The sequence below is a fragment of the Globicephala melas genome, chromosome 10 (assembly GCF_963455315.2).
Source record: "Globicephala melas chromosome 10, mGloMel1.2, whole genome shotgun sequence".
NCBI classification, from domain to species: Eukaryota; Metazoa; Chordata; class Mammalia; order Artiodactyla; family Delphinidae; genus Globicephala; species Globicephala melas.
In genome coordinates, this window is record NC_083323.1 from 44,401,030 (window position 1) to 44,428,106 (window position 27,077).

Genomic DNA, 27,077 nt, shown 5'->3' on the forward strand with positions numbered 1-27,077 from the left:
TTCAAATCACTCCATGCTGACAAGTAAAATTATACAGTAAAATTAAAATATTTTCTAAATGAACCAACTTTGAAATATCAGTAAAATTATGGGCATGGTAATGCTCTATTATAATTTTATTCAACTTGATATTTCAAATATAGAAAATTAGTGTAAAATACAGTTGCAATGATGGAAGTCTACTCTTTACTTCCTACTGAACAATTAAGTAATTTGCACTATTAAATATTTGAGATGATGATTTTTGCAGAACAAGAAAAGTGAGGAATATTGATAATGAAACCATATATACATATACACAAATGTATGTAGATATAGTTTGTGAAAATGAGCACCTAATATTTATGTGTTTTATGTCAATAGACCATATTTAATGCAAAACTGTGCTATAAGCCCAGTCAATAGCCTAGCCTTTTTGAACCTGACGTACACAGAACACTCTTTAGTAAAATGATGTGGTATTTCAAAGTGAAAATCCATTCATCTAATGATATATTTAAATATCAGCAGCAAGGTAAGATTGCTCTCCTCACTTTAATGTGGTCCTTGGATTTTGTCAATGGAACGAAAGCACTGAAATTACAGTAAAAGCAATTCTTAACTTTTATTGAAAATGAGGTGTCTGACATGATATACTAAAGTGCAAATATACACAAAAATGTATTTTGCTTTACATAAGTTTAATATTGTAGTGTCTCTGTATTAAGAAGAAAAGAGAAGAGTAATAAGTCCTTCTCCAGCAGATAAAAATTATACCATAACTGTAATGATACATTTCCACGCATGTCTGTTTCAAGGGCTTAGACAAAACTAACAACAATGAACAGTCAAGCCAGGATTATTCCCATTAAAAAAAAATATTAAAACAGAGGTGCTTTCATGTAGGTTTTGTATAAAATAGAAAGAAGCAACTCTTATGGACATCACACAATTTAGATGGCTCTAATAAACAGATTTCATGTCATAGCAATCTAGTCTCGAGTCATTTCAAATGTGTAGGTTAATTAGCAGAGCCCAGTATGTCATAAATTAGGATGATTTTATAAGACACAGGGCAGAGTCTTGAAATAACTAAAAAGAAATAAATAGTGCCCAAAGGTGACAGGAGTTACAGAGACATATTCTCATATGCAAAGCTTCACTGGTGATAAGAAATTTTGGAATCAAAAGCTCATTAGCAGTACTTAATCCTAATCTTATTCAAAATGATTATTACATTAGATTAGGTGGTGTCAGCAGTGCAATTCTGGTTTTCTAGTCTTCAAGCTTAGAAAATCTGGTCAGGTAACATTTTGGAATGTTTGTCATGTCTTCAGGTCTATTTGGATTATCTGTTGTTTGCTCTCCTATATCCCCTTGGACCCAATTATGAATGGGCTTTTGCCTCAATGTTGATCTTATCCTTGTTAATTAAGGAAGTGAATTGAATTTACTATGTCCTTTTGGTTAAAACTAATGACTAAGAATCTTTACTGAAACTGTCTATATTCTGTGAAGATCTTTGGATCCCTCTCCCCAGGTTAAGTCCTTTGTGAACACAGAGCCCTTTAACTCTAGGGAAGTAAGTTTGAACTTTAAGGATGTGCCATGTGTATTTGTTCTTAAATTCTGAGGCATTTAAGCTTAATTGACACTTTTAGGCTAGAACAAAAAGTAGCGTGTATTACATTTCTTCTTCAACAATTTGCCATTGGCATTGCATAGAAGATCAGGACAAAAATAGCACAAATTAGAAGGAACTAAAATAACTCAGGATCAGTTGAATATAGTAATAATGAGAAAACAGTTTATCTTCTGAAAATAAGAAAGAAGAAAATATATCTTTTTACATTGAAGACATTGTATTTCTCCATGCGGTCCAGTAATTTATCTAGAGGATAAAGAGCTCGGCTGGCGGCGTGCCAAGGAAGAAAATCCTTCTCCTCAGACAGGTATCTGATAATCTCCAGGGGAATATTCTGAGGCAAATAGCCAGCTCTGCACAGCCAAAAAAGTTAATATTAATTATATGCAGAAAAGACACATGATGATGCAAAAATGAAGATTTTACTTATGCAAATAAAAGGCAGAAAGCAAGATTCATCACAGTATAAAGAAGCCATACTCAGTACTATAAAAATAAAATTACTCACTTTTTAAATATAGTCCTACTTAGGATGCCAATGTCCCTTAATACATACACAGTTGGGGAGTTAAAAATTTGAATGAACACAAAAATATCAGAATGCATGTTTTTAAAAAGGAAAGAATTGTGGAATTTGAATAAATCAACTCTAGGTATTTTCCTTCACAGAAACATTTCAGCAGTCACAAGTAATTGAAAATAATTGATTACTGAAATGAAATTCTGGTTTCTCAATGCATTCTCTTTACTTTTCATGTAGCTCTGTATAAATGCTATTTAATCCAGGTTGTTTTCAAAAGGATAATCAAATTAAAATAGCAATTTACAGTTTTGACTGTATCTATGTTACATTACCATACAAGTATTTTTCAAACCTTCCTGTTTAAAAAAATAAACGCTTTCTATAACACCTATGAAGATTAGAGTTAGATTTTAAGTCCAAATTACAAAAATGTTAAAGAAATAGACTCTTCCCGTTTATTATTTTCAATAGATGCTGTGTCACTGTGGGGACCAATGTCAGATTCTTTGGAAAATATGAAACTGTAGCTTTTTAAAGCTATCTGAACACATGCTGCCCACATTTAAAGAGGGTATATCCAAAAGAGGATCCAGAAAGAAGTGACTACATATAAAATCTACAGTAGGTTGCATATAAAATCCTTGCAAATCAAAGCAATATAAATGACAATACACTATGTATTTTGCTGATCTTTTTTTTACATTAATAATCAACTGAATGCAGACTTTTAACACAGGGGATAGGTAAACATGAAAGCAACCAAAGCCTGGTTATCTTCTTTACCTACATTTCATACCATTATTCTTTGTGGCATCACAAAATTAGATGGACCTTTTTATTTGTGTTTGGTAGAAGGTGGACAGGGAGAGAGCAAAGCCTTCTCTTATCTTCATTTCGAACAAGTTTGCCAGATTATTTAGTCTTTCCTTGTGTGATAAGCAAAAACTACTCTAAAGACAAATATTAACTTGCAGCTGTGTTTATAATGTTCATAATAAACCAATTCTGAAGATTATTGGATTTAATAAATGAACAAGCATCACTCTAATGATTTTGGTTCACTCCTGGTATAAGATCAACCACAGTTAATGTCTGACATAAATAAGAATGATGAAAATAACCCCAAATTTCTACATTTCCATAAAATTTCCTAGAGTTTGTATGATTTGGACTCCATCTAGATTTGTGCCACTTTTCTTGTACAGTTTCCATTTTATACATCCTTGCAGAAATAGCATGAAATTAGGCTAAGGCAGCAACAACTAAATACGAAACTGCATAGTTTTGCTAATGTAGCACCATAATAAAACAGTTAACTTTTGCTTACAAGGGTTTTAAAAGTAATGATTTGTTTTTTTTCCTTAAAAGTAACACAGCTTCCAGTATTTCAGATTTCATAATTTGTTTCCCCTGAATTTTTAATTCTAGATATTCATTAGCATGGTGATCATAAATTTGCCTCCTCTAAAATTATGTAATCCCCATGCCATGGATTATATAATTTTAGTTGAATAAGATTTATCTAGAAGCCATTATTCTTTTGTTGAGGAAACAAGAAAAATAAGGTATTAGAAAAAAAAGAATCTTTAGTATGTAGCTAATTTATTAGGGCCCTTCAAGTAAGTTTGGAAAATCAAAAAAGGTGTTTGGGTCTATTTTCTCACTGACATAACTACCTTATGTCAGTTATAATTTATTATGTTTCGTTTCTTCTCTATAAACGGGTGGACATCTTTCAATGACTTATGTTTTGTGAGAAATATAACTACAAATTTAAAAACATGACAAATAATGTTATGAAAAGAGACTTGGACCCAAGGAAGAGCATGAAACTGAGGACGAGCCTGGAACCACGAGCGCCTCCTGAACAATTAAACAAATTCATCTCTCCAAGCCCCACATTCCTTATCTGTGAAATAAGAGGGTTGAACTAGGAGATATCTTTTTTAGCTCCAAAACCCTTTTATTCTAACCTAGTTATCTATAATTTAGCCTGCTGAAAAAATTATTACCACAATATGGGCATAATGTATTTGTTTAAAATTTTGGAAAAAAAACTTATAATTTTTATATTCCCCACTCTTCAATTGTTTGATATGTACAAATCTTCTAAGAGTCAGAGCTTGGATCTAGGTTTTATAGGTCATCTGACACAGAGTTAGAAAATTAAAGCAAAGCAAGCCTAATAGATATCCAAATAATGACAAGTAAAGAAAAGTATTCATTAAATGAAGAAATGAAGCAGGTTCTGTTTTGAGTGCTTATGCCAAAAATTGCTAACTGCTCACCAAAATCCACGTTCTCCTCTACATCCTGGAATAGAGTATAATTCCTATTCCCTTGATAGTTATGTGTGGTCACGTGACTAAGCTCTAGCCTGTAGAATATAAGCATTCCTCACTGTCAAGGTCAGCCCATAGACATCTTTCATTGGCTCCTCCATGTTCTTTTTCCCTAAAATGAATCTTCCAGGATGACCTTGTATTGAACTCTTGTATTGAACATGCCAGAAACCCACCTGGGTCTCTGGATGACTGCATCCCCAAGTACCAGTTCTCACACCCAGTTCTGTTATGTGAGCAGGAAATACACTTCTATTGTTTTTGATCCGAATATATGTTTGGGTCTGTTTTTTTTTTTTAAAGCAGCTAGCTTCTCTAATGCAGTCCTCAAATAGAATAAGAAACAGATTACACTCAAATTGCCCTCATTTTGCATTGTTACAAACATATGTAAGTAATCATCTACTATATAATCCAATATACTTGCATCTAGCCTACTAAATCAAAATATGTAGCTTTACTCAATTGGATAAGAGGATAATCAGCTTCATTACAAAATTAAGACTTGTAAGAGATAATGTTGGTGAATAAGTTACCTAGTTTAGATATGTGTTTGCGTAATTTGCTGATAATGATATCTGTGATTACTACTACTGATAAAGTAATCAATATAGGGGAAGTGTGTGGAATCCCAGTGAATGGAACATGACATTAGCTCAAAGTAATCAGCCCGGAAGGGAGCACATTTAGGGGCCTGATGCTGAAATGCAGTTTCCTTAAATTTGCATCATCACAGGGAAATGTTGCTAAAAAATGGAGGTGGGGGGTGGAATTAGCAAATTTAAAGAATATTTCATGTATAACTAAATATGTTTTATTAATCTTTTAGGAAGAAATTGTAGATGATATTTATCTTCTCTACTGTTGAGGAAGGGCTTGGCATAAGAAATGAGTTAGGAATCAAGAAAAGACAATGGAGAAGAGAAGCGAATGAGGAAAGTTTAAGAAATGGATAAAAGATTGCCTATTGTACCTATACATTTCTTCCTCCCATCTCTGCCCCCCTCAACACACATACCCTCCCCTCCTCCTTCTCTAATTTACGGGAGCTTGCAATGAAATATATTTTTAGGCATACAAGAGAATATTTTTATAAGAAGGAGATTAAAATCAGACTATATTAGCTGATGCTAAAGTGCACTGATCTTAGCTGGCTTTGTTTTCACCTAAGATCCAAAACTACTTTTCAGAGCATCATATTCCAGTTTTCATTAATTGAATATTCATTTAAAGCCAATAAATAGCCTACTACATTATTTCACCCTATATGGAGAAGATACTTTAACTGTCCCTTAGGGCATAGATTTTTTTTTTTTTTTTTTTTTTTTTCGGTACGCGGGCCTCTCACTGCTGTGGCCTCTCCCTTGTGGAGCACAGGCTCCGGACGCGCAGGCTCAGCGGCCATGGCTCACGGGCCCAGCCGCTCCGCGGCATGTGGGATCTTCCCGGACCGGGGCACGAACCCGTGTCCCCTGCATCGGCAGGCGGACTCTCAACCACTGCGCCACCAGGGAAACCCTAGGGCATAGATTTTTAAAGCAATTACTGAAATGCTTAATTAAGAAGTTTACTATTTTATCTACTATTCTTTGTTATTCATTATTAAAAGACTTCAATGTGCTCTTTGTGGGAAGATCCTATGATGGAGATTGAAAATTCCACTAGTCCTCGGAGTACCATAGAATAAAGAGGCAACTACACAGGAGAGTTATCTGTGTCAACCATGGGTCCATCTGGTCATTTCCCAGAGAAAATAAAGATATGATTCAGGCACTGGCAACTGTTGCCTGCAGCAGAGGTGAAAAGGAAGTTACAGTCGGCCCTCCACATCCACGGGTTCTGTACCAGTGGATTCAACCAACTGTAGATAAAAAATATTTGGGATAAAAAATGCCAAAATTACAGAAAGTTCCAAAAGGCAAAACTTGAATTTGCTGCATACTGACAAATACTTACATAATATTTACATTGTATTTGGTATTATAAGTATTAATCTAGAGATGATTTAAAGTATCCTGGATGATGTACACAGGTTATATGCAAATACTATGCCATTTTATATAAGGGACCTGAGCACTGGAGGATTTTCGTATTTGTGGGGGTTCCTGAAACCAATCCCTGAAGGATACCAAGGGACAGCTATACTTACTTGCAGCCCCACAAAATTACAAACATGAAGTTGTACAAAAAGGAGTCTCATAGTCCCTTGTCCTCCTGTTGCTTTTTTTTCCAGGAAGCCCTCTCCCAAAACTGACTTAGGCACCTATTTTTTGACCTCACATAACACCTTGATAACACCCCTATTCATAATAAATATCATGATATTAATCAGAATTTTATCATGATACTATCTTTCTCACTCACTGGACTTAGATCTGTAAGGAAATGAAGCATTCTTTTTACCCATCTTTTTATCCCCATAGCCTACTGCAGAATCTAGTTCAAAATAGGCACTCAATATTGTAAGTTCAAGATGGCAGAGTAGAAGGACGTGCGGTCACTCTCTCTTGCGAGAGCACCAGAATCATAACTAACTGCTGAACAATCATCAACAGGATGATGGAACTCACAAAAAATATACCCTACAGGGCTTCCCTGGTGTGGCACAGTTGAGAATCTGCCTGCCAATTCAGGGGACACGCGTTCGAGCCCTGGTCTGGGAAGATCCCACATGCCGCAGAGCAACTAGGCCCATGAGCCACAACTACTGAGCCTGCGCATCTGGAGCTTGTGCTGCACAACAAGAGAGGCCGCGACAGTGAGAGGCCCGCGCACTGCGATGAAGAGTGGCCCCCGCTCGCCACAACTGGAGAAAGCCCTCGCACAGAAACGAAGACCCAACACAGCCATAAATAAATAAATTAATAAATGAAATTTTAAAAAAAAGATACCCTACATTCAAAGACAAAGGAGAAGCCACAGCGAGATGGTAGGAGGGGCTCAATCACAATAAAATCAAACCCCATAACTGCTGGGTGGGTGACTCACAAACTGGAGAACAATTATACCATGGAAGGCCAACCGCTGGAGTGAAGGTTCTGAGCCCCACATCAGGCTTCCCAGCCTGGGGGTCCAACAGGGGGAGGAGGAATTCCCAGAGAATCAGACTTTGAAAGCTAGCAGGATTTGACTGCAGGACTTCAACAGGTCTGGGGCAAACAGAGACTCCACTCTTGGAGTGTGCACATCAGGACCCAGGGGAAGGAGCAGTGACCCCATAGGAGACTGAACCAGACCTACTTGCTAGTGTTGGAGGGTCTCCTGCAGAGGTTGGGGGTGGCTGTGGCTCACCACAGGGACGAGGACCCTGGCAGCAGAAGTTTTGGGAAGTACTCCTTGGTGTGAGCCCTCCCAGAGTCTGCCATTAGCCCACCAAAGGTGCTGTACGCTCCAGTGCTGGGTCACCTCAAGCCAAATGATCAACAGGGAGGGAACTCAGCCCCACCCATCAGCACACAAGCAGATTAAAGTTTTACTGAGCTCTGCCCACCAGAGCAACACCCAGCTCTACCCACAACCAGTCCCTCCCATCAGGAAGCTTGCACAAGCCTGTTAGATAGCCTCATTCACCAGAGGACAGACAGCAGAAGCAAGAAGAACTACAATGCTGCAGCCTGTGGAACAAAAACCACATTCACAGAAAGACAGACAAGATGAAAAGGCAGAGGACTATGTACCAGATGAAGGAACAAGATAAAACCCCAGAAAAACAACTAAATGAAGTGGAGAGAGGCAACCTTCCAGAAAAACATATTCAGAATAATGATGGTGAAGATGATCCAGGAGTTCAGAAAAAGAATGGAGGCAAATCGAGAAGATGCAAGAAATGTTTAACAAAGACCTAGAAGAATTAAAGAACAAACAAACAGAGATGAACAATACAATACGTGAAATGAAAAATACACTAGAAGGAATCAACAGCAGAATAACTGAGGCAGAAGAATGGATAAGTGACCTGGAAGACAGAATGGTGGAAATCACTGCCACAGAACAGAATAAAAAAAGAAGAATGAAAAGAAATGAAAACAGACTAAGAGACCTCTGGGACAACAGTAAACGCACCAACATTCCCATTATAGGGGTCCCAGAAGGAGAAGAGAGAGAGAAAGGAACTGAGAAAATATTTGAAGAGATTATAGTCGAAAACTTCCCTAATATGGGAAAGGAAATAGCCACCCAAGTCCAGGAAGCACAGAGTCCCAGGCAGGATAAACCCAAGAGAAACACACCGAGACACATAGTAATCAAACTGACAAAAATAAAAGACACGGAAAAATTATTAAAAGCAACAAGGGAATAACAACAAATAATATACAAGGGAACTCCCATAAGGTTAACAGATGATTTCTCAGCAGAAACTCTACAAGCCAGAAGGGAGTGGCATGATACATTTAAAGTAATGAAAGGGAAGAACCTACAACCAAGATTACTCTACCCAGCAAGGATCTCATTCAGATTTGATGGAGAAATCAAAAGCTTTACAGACAAGCAAAAGCTAAGAGAATTCAGCACCATCAAACCAGCTCCACAAAAAATGCTAAAGGAACTTCTTTAAGCGGGAAACACAAGAGAAGAAAAGGACCTACAAAAACAAGCCCAAAACAATTAAGAAAATGGCAATAGGAATATATGTATCAATACCTTAAATGTGAATGGATTAAATGCTCCAAACAAAACACAGGCTCGCTGAATGGATACCAAAACAAGACCCATATATATGCTGTCGACAAGAGACCCACTTCAGACCTAGGGACACATTCAGACTGAAAGTGAGGGGATGGAAAAAGATATTCCATGCAAATGGAAATCAAAATAAAGCTGGAGTAGCAATACTCGTATTAGGTAAAATAGACTTTAAAATAAAGAATGTTACAAGAGACAAGGAAGGACACTACATAGTGATCAAGGGATCAATCCAAGAAGAAAATATAACAATTATAAATATATATGCACCCAACACAGGAGCACCTCAACACATAAGGCAAATGCTAACAGCTATTAAAGAGGAAATTGACAGTAACACAATATTAGTGGGGGACTTTAACACCTCACCTACAGCAATGGACAGATCATCCAGACAGAAAATTAATAAGAAAACACAAGCTATAAATGACAAAATAGACCAGATAGATTTAATTCATATTTATAGGACCTTCCTTCCAAAAACAGCAGATTACGCTTTCTTCTCAAGTGGACACGGAACATTCTCCAGGATAGATCACATCTTGAGTCACAAATCAAGCCTCAGTAAATTGAAGAAAACTGAAATCATATCAAGCATCTTCTCCGACCACAACTCTATGAGGTTAGAAATCAATTACAGGGAAAAAGACATACAAAACACAAACACATGGAGGCTAAACAGTACGTTACTAAAAAACCAAGAGGTCACTGAAGAAAACAAAGAGGAAATCAAAAAATACCTAGAAACAGATGACAATGGAAACACGATGATCCAAAACCTATGGGATGCAGCAAAAGCAGTTCTAAGAGGGAAGTTTACAGTAATACAGTCCTACCTCAAGAAACAAGAAAAATCTCAAATAAACAACCTAACGTTACACCTAAAGGAACTAGAGAAAGAAGAACAAACAAAACCCAAAGTTAGTAGAAGGAAAGAAATCATAAAGATCAGATCAGAAATAAATGAAATAGAAACAAAGAAAACAATAGCAAGGATCAATAAAACTAAAAGCTGGTTATTTGAGAAGATAAACAAAATTGATAAAATTTTAGCCAGACTCATCAAGAAAAAGGGGGAGAGGACTCAAATCAATAATATTAGAAATGGAAAACGAGAAGTTACAGCAGACACCACAGAAACACAAAGCATCATTAGAGATTACTACATGCAACTCTATGCCAATAAAATGGACAACATGGATGTAATGGACAAATTCTTAGAAAGGTATAACCTTCCAAGGCTGAACCAGGAAGAAATAGAAAATATGAGCAGACCAGTCACAAGTAATGATATTGAAACTGTGATTAAAAATTTTCCAACAAACAAAATCCCGGACCAGATGGCTTCACAGGTGAATTCTATCAAACATTTAGACAAGAGCTAACACCCATCCTTCTCAAACTCTTCCAAAATATAGCAGAGGGAGGAACTCTCCCATACTCATCCTACGAGGCCATCACCCTGATACCAAAACCACACAAATATATTACAAAAAAAGAAACTTACAGAGCAATATCACTGCTGAATATAGATACAAAAATTCTCAACAAAATACTAACAAACAGAATCCAACAACACATTAAAAGGATCATACACCATGATCAAGTGGGATTTATCCCAGGGATGCAAGGATTCTTCAATATATGCAAATCAATCAATGTGATACACCATATTAACAAATTGAAGAATAAAAACCAGATGATCATCTCGATAGATGCAGAAAAAGCTTTTGACAAAATTCAACACCCATTTATGATAAAAAACTCTCCTGAAAGTGGACACAGAGTGAACCTACGTCAACATAATAAAGGCCATATATGACAAACCCACAGCAAACATCCTTCTCAATGGTGAAAAACTGAAAGCACATCCTCTAAGATCAGGAACAAGACAAGGATGTCCACTCTCGCCACTATTATTCAACATAGTTTTGGAAGTCTTAGCCACAGCAATCAGAGAAGAAAAAGAAATAAAAGGAACCCAAACTGGAAAAAAAGTAAAACTCTCACTGTTTGCAGATGACATGATACTATATATATAGATAATCCTAAAGGTGCCACCAGAAAACTACTAGAGCTAATCAATGAATTTGGTAAAGTTGCAGGATACAAAATTAATGTACAGAAATCTCTTGCATTCCAATACACTAACAATGAAAGATAAATTAAGGAAACAATCCCATCCACCATTGTAACAAAAGAATAAAATACCCAGGAATAAACCTACCTAAGGAGGTAAAAGACCTGTACTCAGAAAACTATAAAACACTGATGAAAGAAATCTAAGATGACACAAACAGATGGAGAGATATACCATGTTCTTGGATTGGGAGAATCAATATTGTGAAAATGACTATTCTACCCATAGCAATCTACAGATTCAATGCAATCCCTTTCAAATTACCAGTGGCATTTTTTACAGAACTAGAATAAAAAATCTTAAAATTTGTATGGAGACACAAAAGACCCCGAATAGCCAAAGCAATCTTCAGGGAAAAAAACAAGAGCTGGAGGAATCAGACTCTCTGACTTCATACTCTACTACAAAGCTATAGTAATCAAGACAATATGGTACTGGCATAAAAACAGAAATATAGATCAATGGAATAGGTTAGAAAGCCCAGAGATAAACCCATGCACCTATGGTCAACTAATCTATGACAAAGGATGCAAAGATATACAATGGAGAAAAGACAGTCTCTTCAATAAGTGTTGCTGGGAAAAGTGGACAGCTACATGTAAAAGAATGAAATTAGAACACTCCCTAACACCACACACAAAAATAAACTCAAAATGGACTAAAGATCTAAATGTAAAACCAGACACTATCAAACTCTTAGAGGAAAACATAGGAAGAACACTCTTTGACATAAATCATAGCAAGATCTTTTTTGAAACCACCTCCTAGAGTAATGGAAGTAAAAACATAAATAAACAAATGGGACCCAGTGAAACTTAAAAGCTTTTGCACAGCAAAGGAGACTATAAACAAGATGAAAAGACAGCCCTCAGAATGGGAGAAAATATTTGCAAATGAATCAACGGACAAAGGATTAATCTCTAAAATATGTAAACAGCTCATGCAGCGCAATATCAAAAAAACAAACAACCCAATCCAAAAATGGGCAGAAGACCTAAATAGACATTTCTCCAAAGAAGACGTACAGATGGCCAAGAGGCACGTGAAAAGCTGCTCAACATCACTAATTATTAGATAAATGCAGATCAAAACTACAGTGAGGTATCACCTCACACCAGCTAGAATGGGCATCATCAGAAAATCTACCAAAAACAAATGCTGGAGAGGGTGTGGAGAAAAGGGAACCCTCTTGCACTGTTGGTGGGAATGTAAATTGATACAGCCACTATGGAGAACAGTACGGAGGTTCCTTAGAAAACGAAAAATAGAATTAACATATGACCCAGCAATCCCACTACTGGGCATATACCCTTAAAAAAACATAATTCAAAAAGACACATGCACCCCAATGTTCACTGCAGTGCTATTTACAATAGCCAGGTCATAGAACCTAAGTGCCCATCAACAGATGAATGGATAAAGAAAATGTGTTACATATATACAATGGAATATTACTCAGCCATAAAAAAGGAACGAAATTCGGTCATTTGTAGAGACGTGGATGGACCTAGAGACTGTCATACAGAGTGAAGTAAGTCAGAAAGAGGAAAAAAAAATATCGTATATTAACGTATATATGTGGAATCTAGAAAAATGGTACAGGTGAACCAATTTGCAAGGCAGAAATAGAGACACAGATGTAGAGAACAAACGTATGGCCACCAAGGGGGAAATGTTAGCGGTGGGGGGGGGGGAGGTGGGATGAATTGGGAGGTTGGGATTGACATATATGCACTAATATGTATAAAATCAAAAACTAATAAGAACCTGCTGTATAAAAAGATAATTATAAAATTAAAAAATAGGCACTCAATAGATGTTCCTCAAAACTAAATTAAATTATGGTAATAATGTCAGTTCTTAAAAACTAGCACATTTTACAAATATATTAAAACTTAAACAGAACCATATTTTTTAAATTAAGAATTTTCTAAGGTTAAACAATACCAGCAGGATGGAAAAATTCTATTGGAGTGATCTTTGTAGTATTTTTGCTCATCTTGTTTATTAATGATACACATGATAGAAGACAAGAAGGCCATGGCTAACTAGCCAGTAGCTTTGAATAAGTTAGCCTATAATAAAGTAAAATAGCTTTATAGCCAGTGAGAAAGCAGAGGCATTATACAACATCTCTATACTTCTTTTCTCTGATTAATAAATAACTCTCCTACTCTCCTTTATGTGTTATTTTATACCATGCATTTAAATAAATTGAGGGAGGGCTTGGGAATCTCTTTCTCCTGGTCAGTAAATTGACAAGAGTGAATTACATGATCTCTAAGTTCCCCCCTTCCGTAAACATTTAATACTTAAAAATAAAGCATCCAGAAATAATTTTTGCAACTTGTATAGTTCCACTACCACCACCACAACCATCCTTTTTTCTCCACACACAAACTTGTTTCTTCATTTCCCAACATAATTTCTCAAGAAATCAGCCATGATCTAAATTAAGAGGGTCCTCTAGGCACTCAGTAATGTTAAGAAGCAAAGTCAATGTTTGGCCTTTAGTTGGAAAAGTCAACAGATGTTAGCTATTTTCCTCAAAAATGAAAAAGTCCTTAGCTTTACAACCAAAGTCAACTAATTAATTTTATTTTTTAGAAAACTATCAATTAGTATAAGCTATACTATATTGAGGAATTACTGTATTCCACCTACAGTGCGTTGTTATGGAATGACATGTTTGTTTCAGTTTATTATCCTTAAAAGCTTCAAGATCAGTACTATTATGCCTTTTTTTTTTTTAAGATAAAGAAGCTAAAGTTTACAGAAGAGAAGCACCTTGCTGAGCTCACCTGGCTAATAAGTGGTAGGGATGGAATTCAAAGCCAGGACTGACAAGAAAGCTCCCCCTGGTTCCCCTGCATGAGTCTGCCTCCCCAAATCCCATTTGAAATAGGTTAAAGGCTTTCTTTCTCCCTTTCTTTAATATCTGTTTACATGTCATGATCACAGCACTCATCACCCTTAGACCAGAAGCGCAAATAAATAGCTAATAAAATCTCAGGGCTATGAAGGGAAATTAAGCAATATTAGGGAAAGGAGATGTATGGGGGAACAATTTAAATCGGGTGTTTACGGAAAGGCCTCCCTGAAGACACCTGCATGAAGTGAGAGAACAGGCTGAGTGAATCTGGCAGGAGGCGAATTCTGATTGAGGAAACAGCAAGTTCAAAAGTCCTGAGACAGGAACAAATTTGGGATCTTGAAAGATAATAAAAGGGACTTTGTGGCTGAAGTGGAATAAGTCTGAGACAAAGAGTAGGGCCTGACGTTGCAGAGGTTGGTGGTGCTAGATCATGAAGGCTCTAAATAATAAGGGCTTCAGGTCATTTTTCTACAGGTGATGGGAAGCCACCAAAAGTTTTTGAGCTGGGAAATGACATGATCTGATTTATATTCTAAAAGGGTGACTCTAGCTGGAAGAGAGCAAACTCAAATTGCCACATGGTCTTCCAAGATGAGAATGAAGTGAAATATGATTTTCCAGTTGATCTTCTCTCTCTTACTATACAGACTATGCTTATGAGAAATATATAACCTCTTGAGTGAAATCGATGACATGAAAACAGACATAATGCTGTGTTTTGTTTTGTTTTGTTTTTAAGGTAGGCTATGCAGGCGATTTGTTTTAGAAAGTTTCTTATGCAGGTATCAGAAAAAAAAATTCCAAAAGCTTATCCATGCATTATTTGTTGTTGCTCAATTGCTAAAAACAGCATCAGATGATATGGGAAGGTCATGGAGAAATCATTTAAACAATGAACACATTTTAAAAGAATATATAGTGTATATACAGGAAGCTGTATATTCCATTTTGAGTTAATTAGAAGATTTATTCCAGAATTTAAATACAGAAAATAGCCTGAAAGAACACCAGAAGAATTATCCACGTAGCTTATAATTTCCATGGAAAATACAATGCTTACAGTTGGTATGGAATTCTGCTTTCTGGGCAGTGAAATTTTCCAATGCTCTACAGAGCCACATGGGAGTAGAACGAATAAAAATTACAGCATGACTTTGCAGAATTTGAGTTTACTAACATCAGGATATCAAATCATTAACCTAAAGGTCCATAAAGCAGTGGAGCTTCTAACTTTCTATAAGGCTGCTTTTTTAGAGAAATGTGTGAATAACAGGAAACTAGGAAAGAGAAAAACATCACTCAAACCAAGTCACTTAAAAATAACTGGGTATAATATCTCCTCTTGTCTAATATTTATGTCAAAGTTTTGTCTTTTATATAGATTTTATTACATTGTATGTAAGTTTATATATTTAACTTAAAGTAATTTTCCATATTATTAGGAATTCTTCATAATTACTTTCAAATTAGTTCTAAGAATATTCTGTTGGGAAGATAAGTGTAGTTCACCATTGTTGAGTATTTTGGGTATATACATTTTTCATATCTTAAGTAACAGACCTATGAACATCTTTGTGCACAATGCTTTTACATATTCTGGATGATTTTCTTTGGATGGAACACCCAAATTCGCATTCTCATGTTACTAGTTGTAAGATATTGTGGTTCCTGGCAAATCTGAGTTCATGTTTTCAGGCATCATCCATCAGCCACAGGTCTCAGACAAAGGAAAAAAAGGCAGTCCCTGTGGTGGCCAACACAGAGTCAGCACTCCCTACGTGCCAGTCCCTATGCCAAGTGCTACACATACATTATGTTATTAAAGCCTCATGACAATCTTCTGAGATTAGCAACATTACTATCCTCATCATACAGATCAAAACTGAGGCTCAAGGGGCTTCCCTGGTGGCGCAGTGGTTGAGAGTCTGCCTGCCAATGCAGGGAAGATCCCACATGCCGCAGAGCGGCTGGGCCCGTGAACCATGGCCGCTGAGCCTGCGCATCCGGAGCCTGTGCTCCGCAACGGAAGAGGCCACAACAGTGAGAGGCCCAAAACAAAACAAAAAAAACAACAACTGAGGCTCAAAAAGGTTACTTAACCTCTCCATGGTCATACTGCAAATAAGAATGTTGCTGTTATTTGAATCCAATCTTCCTGCTCCGAGCCCGTGACATTCTTAACCACTATTCCGAAAGGCCTAGGAAGTAATTTTTGAATTCTTTTTCCCATCTTCTAGTCAAAAAAATGAGGATAGGAATAAGGGGGAAATCAAGTGGGAGTAATCTCTGGGGGCCTTATGAGGAAAAAATAATATAAGAGAACAGATATGGAAGGAGAGACTGATTTGGTCCATGACAGTGACTTTGAAATGGAGGCCTTAGTGGACTCATTGTAGATAAAGCTTTTAGACTTTGGTCATTTGTGTCTCTTTTGCCAAAACCACTTTCTTCACCGCTGCCCCCCCCCCCATTCCCTGGGCCTCTTCATTATCAAGTCTAATCTCCGTAAGTCAAGGAAAATCCACAGTTCAGACTGGCCTGGAGAGGCTAACCAGTTAGGAGCAACATACCTACCACGAAGAGCATGCATTAAAACAACACTGCTTTCAGAAATATTGTTGACAGAGGTAAAAGCAACAGAGCACTAGAATGTGTTCCAAAAAAGAAAAGGAGAGGTAATCACATAAAATTACAGTCTTTAATTTAAATAAGAGGAAATGCTTCAAACAACAGAAGATGTTTTCCATCTCAAAATCTTATGGGAAAGGAACAAACTAAGGGTATGGAAAGTGATTTGGGGTCCTAAACCCAGGCTTAGAAGGAAGAGCAAAGGACTTGAATAAAATCATATGAAGCACTGGAGAAATCGCTTCCTAGACAGAACTGTAGGGCACCTCCTGGGCCTGGATAGCCCACCTCAGTTAAAAATCTCAACAAGAAATCTCAAAATCAAGGCAATCCCACCCCCAGGGTATCCACAGAGGTAGTGCTACATATATGCGGCCACTGTAATTCCCTATGTAATTTTCTAAATGTACAGCTAAGGTCTAAATTTTGGACTGACACGAAATTAAGCAAGAAGGTACAGTCCAAACAGTGGAGGCATTTTGAAAACAAAACAAAACAAAACACTTCCGAGAGTGTAATCTAGTCATGCACAAGACAGTGATGACTCAGTTGGGAAGATTTTTAGAAGAGGTACCTAAAGTGAAATCTAACTGATATCTAAAGGGAATCTAACAAGAGCGAAGTGATAGCATCCCATTTAACCCGGGTTCTGCAGCCAACTTGAAGAAGCTCCTGGCCAATGTTAGACATTCTGAGTATCAACAGAAATAAAAACGGCAATGGATTTAAACTTATCCAATATACTTAAATCCATAGGTCAAAATGATACTTAACTAAAAACAAAACAAAATAAAATAATTGGTCACTACATAGAGAACTGGCTCATTATGCCAGAGAACTGGCTCATTATTTTTGATGATGAAAAATGCAAGGAAACAATCAAGCATTTATCCCGTCTCTCCTTAAGAACTGTATCACTGGGTCACCAAATAGTAAATGAGAGCAAGTTTCTCTTTGAAAAGCTATTTCTTTTATAAACGGAAAAGGAATGAATGAATCACCATTTGCAAGCTCTAGTGACCATAGATTTAGGCACTGAACAGAAATAGCTGCAAATATCATAAAAAGAGAGACTACTCTTTATTTTATGTGTTCATATAGAGTCAACTCTGAAGCTAACTTGCTAAAAGGCCTTAAATTAAGCCTGTAGACTTGATTACCAATTTATAGGTGACAGAGAAGACAGAGGAACACATGAAAATGCAGAGTGGGGATGCAATCAGCAAAATCCAAACTGCGGGAAATCATACAGGACAAACAACATCATTCTTTACCAAATAATTTGGAAAGAAATTTTTTTAACGGTGAAGAAGAAAACCAATAGTTTAAAAGTGATCGAAAAACACATCAACCAACCACAGTGCAGTAATATCATTTGAATCCTAATTCAAACAAACTGTAAAAAAAAAAAAAAAGTAACATTTATGAGACAACTGGAAATTTGAACACTTCTTGAGTATTTGATTTTTTTTTTTTTTTGGCCGCACTGTGCAGCTTAGGGGAATCTCAGTTCCCTGGCCAGGGACTGAACCTGGGTCATGGCAGTGAAAGCCTGGGATCCTAACCACTAGACCACCAGGGAACTCCCCTGAATATTTGATATTATTGAGGAAATACTAATTTTAGGTCATCATGTTTAATAATGTCATTTTTTAGATACACATGGTGAAGATTTTTTTGAAGAAATGATTTGATATCTAGAATTTACTTCAAAATAGTATGAAAGTTTGGTTGGGGACATGAATGAAATAAGACTGACCATGAGTTAATAATTGCTGATTCAGAGCAATGGATACAGGGACTTTGGTACATAGCTCTAGAGGTTTTCTTATATATTTGAAATTCTTCATAATAAATAGTTAAAAAACTGAAGCAGGGACTAAGTTTTATTTATCTTTGTATCCCCAGCATGCATCATAAAACCTTCACATTGCAAATGCTTAAAAATATTTGCTGAATAATGAACTTCAAGGAAGGCAACATTTTTAGTCTCGGTTTCCTTCTTTACAAATGGGAGAAATGGTATTTACCTCCCAGGGTCATTGAGAGAAGAGAAATGGATAGGTAGTTTGTAAACCATAAGGTGTCACACAAATGTGGAGAGCCCTAAGGCTGAAGAACCAGAACTAGAATTCAGCAACCACATGTTCTGCACTTGTATTCTGACCTTGATTTGTTCCTTACACAGAGCCACTAAACTCATGGATAGATCCCAGCACATTCATTTTCCCCTTAGGGACAAAGTACCAAATGGTAGTGTAATTGCCAAGGGAAAGTTATTACTCTGTTCTGAATTATTTCCTTCATAAATCCCAAACCAGTCAAACAGGCTCTGTCACAAAAATGACAGGGTTGCTGTACAGTGATGAGAACCCCACATACGACTGCTCCATAAATCTGTGAGTATCCCAACCCTCCAAAGTCATTCTGAATCGTGTGTTTAAATCAGAAGTGGGAAGCCAGGCTGGCAGCCTGTTGGTCAACATTGTGGAAACAATGAAAATGAGGTGATTTACTCAGCTATCAGCTATAGAAATATCCCATCATCTGTCTTATGTAGATTGTACAACATGTGACAAGCATTTTGTTTTTCATTAAACATTTTCTGTTGCATCAAAGGAAAAAAAGTCTTTTCATTTGGTAATGATAACAATCATCCACATTTCTCTTAAATTCAATCATAGCCGCTACTAGCAGGTCAAAAAGACAACTTCAAGCAACAATAGTGAATGAGAGAAAAGGGAGAGAGAAGGACACACCTTCTGCTCATGCCATGCATTTTCTCCTTCTCTAATCTTAGTAAAAGATACTCATCTTATGGAGAAATGAAATATCTAATCTAATTCTTTATGATTTAAAGTGATATTTTCCTGCCTCTCATAATATTATACCCTATTCCAAATTAGAGTTTAAAGCCACTCAATGCCATTGCAGATGAAATGTGGAAGGTAAAAATACCTTTTACTACCAATGAGATAGAAAAAGGACTTCTACTCTATAATTCATTGTATAGGAAAAAGGATTAGTACCTTGAAAAAGATAGTTGTGCCCCCTTGAAATCACCTTTTGGGGAAGCAGGCATGTTAGTGAGATTTTTGATAATTTGTTTCCATCGTAAGAATGCTAAATGATAATTTAAACTAAGGACAAAGCTAAACAAACTTGCTGAGCCACAAAGAGTACAAAGTCAATGGGTAGAAAGAGTATAAACAGTGTAAACTGTTAAGAGTTTAAACAGTATAAACTAAAGAAACTATGCTATCAATTTATTTGAGAATTCGTACCAAAAGGAATTTTAGATTTGAGACATTTTCAATTCTTGGAATTTAAGCACGTTGAAATACTTTTGAAATCATCTAACAACTATATAACAGATAATTTTTATCCTTTGGGACACTAACTTGTAGACAATTTATAAGACCTCCAGAGACAGAAGTTAGGGGGGGAAGTAGCTTCCTCTAATAGCTACATAGCTGTCCTGCCTGTCAATTTTAGCTTTAACTTCCAGTGTCACAAAATTCTGAAGATATACTATTTACATAGAAACATTTAATTAATCTGGATCCCCAACTCAGAAATATGTGACCTTAACCTTTCCTTGATTTTCTTTAATGTTGAAGATGTTTAAAAAAAACTTAGGAAAAGTAATGATAACGATGTTCTAACTCCTTAATGATGATTAGCAATTAGAGGACATTAATGGTATAGATTTACTGTGTTCTAACAATGACACTCATTAATTTTAATAACAGTCCTATAGTTAAGTCCTTGCTTACTGTCTGAAAATTTACCCCTCATTACCACTTGTAGGAAGTAATTTTTAAAAGTTGAAGCATTAATGAAAATACAAACAATACCAAAAAGTGCTACCTAATTCAGAACAAGTATATATATTTACATTATCTTAAAATATTATTATATATACCTTTTTTACAAGAATAATATGTTTAAAATGTTTCCTATTCTACTAAAATGATCACATGTAGTCCAACATTACTGAAATTGAAAGTGATATATGATTGTAAAAATTAGAAATATTTCTCCAGTAAGAAAACCACTTTTTTGAGAAGATAATTCCAGAATCTTAATTTAATAAAACTCATTACCATTATTATTAATTATTTTTCTTTTTTGCAGTACGCGGGCCTCTCACTGTTGTGGCTTCTCCCGCTGCGGAGCACAGTCTCCGGACACGCAGGTTCAGCGGCCATGGCTCACGGGCCCAGCTGCTCTGCGGCATGTGGGATCTTCCCGGACCGGGGCACGAACACGTGTCCCCTGCATCGGCAGGCAGACTCTCAACCACTGCGCCACCAGGGAAGCCCCGTTATTATTTAATGTGCAATTATAGTACAATAATAATTTTCATGAGAATCACATATTTAATATTAAAAAGTAAAAATTTAGGAGAAAAAAATGACAAAGTGTCAAAATCTTTTAAAAAACTTAGAGAATTTTAGAAAAATAACAGAAAACTAGGACACTCCATATGACTAAAACACTCTTTAAAAACTTACACTTGCTACTCTTTCTTTCAAAGTAACTATCTTAAAAGAATTTTTTCCATGGATTTATCCATAGTTAAATCTGTATCCACTGAGTCCCTGATAAGGAAAAATAAGAAAATCATGAGACTTACACTTTCTAACTTTTATGCCCCTTCTGGATTTTTACCAGCTGAATTATTTCTAAATTTTCTTGGTTTAAAGATTTGCCTCTATTGTGTAACCTTAATTTCCTTGTTTCTTTTGTTCCATGTACAAGTGGATTCAAGACTTACCACCACTCCTTTGCATTCAAAGGTTAACTTGACTACGTAAAAGACTTTGTATTCTATCCACTGAAATATACTTTACTTACAGAAATCTGAGTCAGTCTGAATTTTCCACTTTCTAGGTAACCTGTTCTGTTTAATTTTTAAAGCCTAAGGTATTCATCAAAATGTCTTAATATTAATTGCTCTGTGTAAGTTTTTTCCTTAAACACAGGGTTCCCTTTTGATCTACATGTTCACTTCTTTATTGTAAGAAAGTTTACTCTTCCTATGCTTTCAATTTTTTTTTATTTGCTTGCTTCTTTTTCATAAATATTAAGTGCACACACCACACACACATATACCAACATACAAACATACTGCATGTCTCTTGTTTACATTAACATTTTCATTGTTTTTTTCCATTTCATTTATCTAAATTATCTCCAGCTTATTCTCCATGTCGTCCCTATGTTTTCCCCTGTGTCTATGTAATTTTTCCTGCTTCTAATATAGCTTTCTTTCTTGTAATGCCAGATCACTTTTATTCTTTTTGTTGCCTTATCTCTTTTTCTATTTTCTTTAAACCCTTGTCTCAAAAGAAACCACATGTCTTTATTTTCATTCTTGGAAATCACATAGATGAGCATATGTGAATTTTTTGCTTGATGTTATAGTTCTTCAGTTGTTACTATGATTCTTAACTATCTTTCCTATGGTATCTTTCCACAGTTTTATGGCTTTCAGGATGGTATATGTTTGAATTTCACTCATATTTGAAAAGGGTAGTCCTATCTAACAAGTAGTTGCTGATTGGTTGTGGCTAAAGAGCAATCATATTGAATAGACTGGGACAGTAGCAGTTTACATTTAGTGGTGTTGTTACTTCAGACCTGGTTCTAATCAAATCAGTGGTTCCATCTGTTTAGGGGTATATTTCTGCTCCATAGTCTCTTTCAGAACATGCTGGAGAGCTGTGTGATTCATAGTTCATCCTTGCATATGGAAGGTTCTTGTTGTGGAGATTTAGCATTTAATTGTCTCTCTCCAGCTGTCTCAATTAATGTTGCCAAGCCAACTGCCATATATATTTCTTCCCCACCCCACTATTTCTGGCCCCTGCTTCCTGCAAAAAGTGGGAGTTTGCATGTCTTCTCTTTAAGGCCTGAATTTGTTTCCTGCTCTTCCATGTAGAGAAAGATTCGGCAATGTAACCCATCATGCCTCCAGATTCCATTATTCCAAATAAGACCATCCCTTCATGGATGTGCCTTTCATTTTTAAGATTTCTGTGTCCCACAGATGGTCTGTAAATACTTTCATCCATTTTCAGAATCCTTCTGTATTTGGGCCCATAATTCAGTGTATCTGTCAATCGTTCTTTATTTTTTTCCTTCCTTTTTTTGGTTATTGGCAGTTGGTGTTGGGGAAGCAGGGAAGTAGAAATACATATATTTTATTTCCTTCAACTGAATATTTTTTTAAACAAAAGCATAATAAACAAACAAAAACTGGTCCTGCTAATCTGGGTCTTGAGAATGTTGTGTTGAAGCCAGTGTTCTCATGTATTTCTGGTAGCATATTCAATTGGTATCTGTTGATTATTCAGCTTGCTCTTGACCAAATCAATTTCTTTTTTCATGCTGAGGACACAACCAGATTTTCTTTACCTGATTCCCTCTCAGTTAGGTATTACCATGTAATTGAGTTCTACCAAAAGAGAGTGAGCATATCCAGACTGGCATTTTAAAGCTTATTGTATGTTTCTCCATGCCCTGTCCCATTCCATCTTGCTGAATTAGAGCCAAACCCAAGTTCACCAATGGGCTGCTTTTTAAGGATAACAACCCTTGGTCTACTTGATAGTAAGTCGTTTCAAATAGGAATATAACTCAGGAGATGAGCTTAAATCCAGTTCTCCTGTTGAAGGCTGAAGAACACAAGATAATCCCCAATATGTCAAAGAGATACAGAGAATCTGAGAACTAAGTCTCAAAAATATTGTGGGAGTGGGTATGCCTAAAAAAAAAAAGAAGGTTACTAAGGTTTTAAGGGGGTTCTGTTTCCAAAGATGATATACTCTTAGACTAAAAGCATGTGTAACTATTTAAGACTTGAAACAACCCTTAGGCACTCAACCTTCTACAGGCTTGGAAGTGGAATGATAAAACTGTGTGGTGCCCAAGGAAACTATGTGCCCACGACTCACCTCACATATGTTCATGGAGGATGACGGAAAAGGAAGAGTCTCTCAAAGGGCAGATCCAGACTACTAGGAAAAAACTGACCAGGAAGCTATGCTCAAAAAGCAAAATCAGAATTATTTAATCAAGAAACTTTGTCTATCACCAAGAGTTCTTCTCAATGGCTCCTATTTTTCCATTTTTCCCTCTCCTGAATGGCAGATTTTATTCTGTCCCAGCCCCACCACTGAGAATCAGTTGTGTGAGAGACAATCAACTTATTATTTCCTCGGATTTTTTTTTTTTATTTTGTAGAGATCTGTCCTTCACTTGGAGATACTGGGCTTGGAGCTGGTTTGTATTCAAAAGATTAAATTTCAGAAGGTATCATCTGAATTCCCCATTTGCTGACCAAGAATATAAAGCAAACAAAAAATCAGCGTTTCATTTATTAAAAAGAAAAAAAAAATAGATGGCAATCCCATCTATCAGGAATTTTTCTCTGGTATCAGGTAAAGTTTTCTTGAAGATTTTCCAATGTAAAGAAGCAGTGTAGGAATTTAGTTGAAACATTTGGAAAACAAAAGTGGCTGAAGACCATGTTGATTCTAGTTAAATATAGAGATATGGTCACTGATGTTAAGCTCTGGTAATTAATAATTGTAAATCAACCAATGTGTTTTCCACTGCATGCTAGGTATATTACACAATCCATTTGTGGAGGCAAAAGGTGGTTAAGTATACTTAATTTTGCTTGTACAATTAAATAATTATTACTTGGTAATTTTCTGAGGTAAATAGTGTTTTTAAGAAGACTGTATTTCAAGAACAAGAAGAGATTAGAACAGTTTTTCTCTCCTTTACCTCCTCAGTTGAGGCATGTAGATTAGGAAGAATAGCACACTAGTTGTTTTAAATAAGCCTTTTTTATAACTTCTATTTTAAAATATATATTTAAAAGTCCCATATAACTTATATTTTAGAATATACACACACACACCCTTCTCTTACTTTTCCTAAAGTACAAACTGCTATTGACTCATGAATAAAATGTAAAAAGGACCCCCCAAAACTGTTAACAGTTAAAAATGAAATGTATGCACTGTAATATTCTAAACATGGATCCAACAATAAGAAACTCCAAAAGATCTCAAGTTCAATGAGGCTTGATGGAGAGAAACATCTGTATTTCCACGTATCAGTACGTTCCCACTTAGCAGTGTATAACTAGAGACACATTATATTCTCCAGAGTGACAGATTTTTACTTTCCTATAGTGCTGCCCCATTCGTGACTTAATCAGATAAATATGGTTTAAAACTGGATCACATAAAAAGTGAAACTTGTTGGCAAAGGGAACATTTCTAAATGGCTTTTCTGTATTAGCAGGAAATGGCTTTTCTGTATTCGCAGGTAACAGTAACTTGGTGAAGCCAAAATTTGGACATTCTTTTTCTATCCAGAGATTTGAAATCTGAGCATGCCTCTTAATCCAAAATTGGGAGCAAACTTTCATAATGGCAAGAAATTACTTTTTAAATTTAAATTTCACATTACTTTTTAAATTTAAATTTCACAAAGATGCTACCACGTTAACTTTTCCGTTTTGATTTCTTCACGTTTGTCTTCCTCTTCTACGTGGATCTATTGCAGTCACTTTATTTTGAGATCTCTTTGAAGATTATCCTGAAATACCATCTACTGCTAACATGTTTGAGATCTATTACCATATAATGGTGGACACAAGTGTCATGATATTACATGTGTGATGTTACTTGTTTCCTCCTTCCAGATGTTTTTCAAAGATCACCCTAAATTCTCAAATGCCGCATCTTCCATGAAGCATTAGGAGATTGTGAGTATACCATCCAAAAGTGATCCCTCTTTCCTTAAAAACACTGTGCCCTTAAACCACCTAACATTTATATTAGATAAACATTAAATCCTTTAGACCTTAATGCATTACACTAGATAAAATCTTCCATTAGATAATTGTGAGATTATAATCTCTCTCTAAATTCTAAGGCATTTGAGAATATGCTGTTAAATTTTGTACTTCATGTTTAATATATGTAGTTCATTATGTTTAATATAGTGCACTTTTACAGCAGATTCCTCATAAACATTTGCTTAGTGAACAAATGAAACACATATATTTCTAACAACTATTACTTGATAAAAAATTAATTTTGTTGTGAATGTTGTTTTTAAGAGATTCCTTGCTGCTGTCAACATCACGAAGCTGCATTTATCCAGATATATTTGCACCTCTTTGATCTCCTTAATTATCAAAACTACTAAATTTAATATTAACATTCAACCATGATATTTAAAATTACATGCTTCATATTGGAAGAATTATTCTAAATTACAGTAGTATCTTTTTCTCAAAAGAAAGCTAAGAAAGAGAATGTTATAGACAAAGACAAATTAAGATGAAAACTGAGTCAACAACTTCAACAAACTACATTCAGATGAAAACTTGGGTATACATTTTATACTTCAGTACAGTGGTATGCATTTCTAATAAAATATATCCTGAATAATTTGTTTTAAATTGAGGTAAAACTAACGTAAAAACCTATCCTGGATTAACTACTTTTCTAGCCCTAAAGTCTCAACTCAATATCATATGTCTCTTGAATGTCATGACAGATCCCAGTCTGTTATGGAATGTCATATAATAACAGAAAATATTGATTGAGCGCTTATTGGAACTGGAGCTACACAGAACTTTTATTTAATTACATGATCTCACTTAATATTCACACTAAAACTCTGATGTGGATACTGTTTTATCCATATTTTGTAACTGAGGAAACTAAGGCTAAAAGTCAGTAACTTGCTCAAGGTTACATTTTTTGTCGCAGCTGGGACTAATATCTATATTTAATTCTGCAGTCAATGATCTTAACCACTATAATTTTCTAAACAAAATTAGAGAAGAGAGAGCAAGTATTTTTTTAAAAATAATTATTTCTTAAATTATTTTGGTCTAGAGAATAGAATAATATAAAAACTGAAATTAATAATACCACTTTTAAAATTAGCCATGCTAGAAATACTCTCATATTATTCTTGGGAGAAATTTGCCAATATTTAAGAGCAACTTGACAATCTGTTTCAATGATTTCAACCATGGACTCAAAAATTGAAGTTCCAAAACTATATCTTAGTAAACAGCAAATAAATAATAAAACTGCATGCACAAATATATTTGTCAGAATTATTCATAAGTGAAAGTTTGAAAGCATTCTTAATTTCCAATAATATAAATATTTTAAGTTAGTTACGGTATATATAACCATAAAAAAGAATATTAGAGA

The 27,077-nt window shown here is 35.7% G+C and overlaps 1 protein-coding gene across 1 annotated transcript in view; it reads right to left on the reverse strand.

Annotated features, from left to right (window-relative positions):
• The window catches only part of TRHDE (thyrotropin releasing hormone degrading enzyme), a 405,192-nt gene that overhangs the window by 48,630 nt on the left and 329,485 nt on the right, over positions 1-27,077 (reverse strand). Inside the window, exon 13 of the mRNA XM_030866254.2 lies at positions 1,830-1,977. Within this exon, the coding sequence (XP_030722114.1) occupies positions 1,830-1,977 (148 nt within the window). The remainder of the gene's footprint in view (positions 1-1,829; positions 1,978-27,077) is intronic.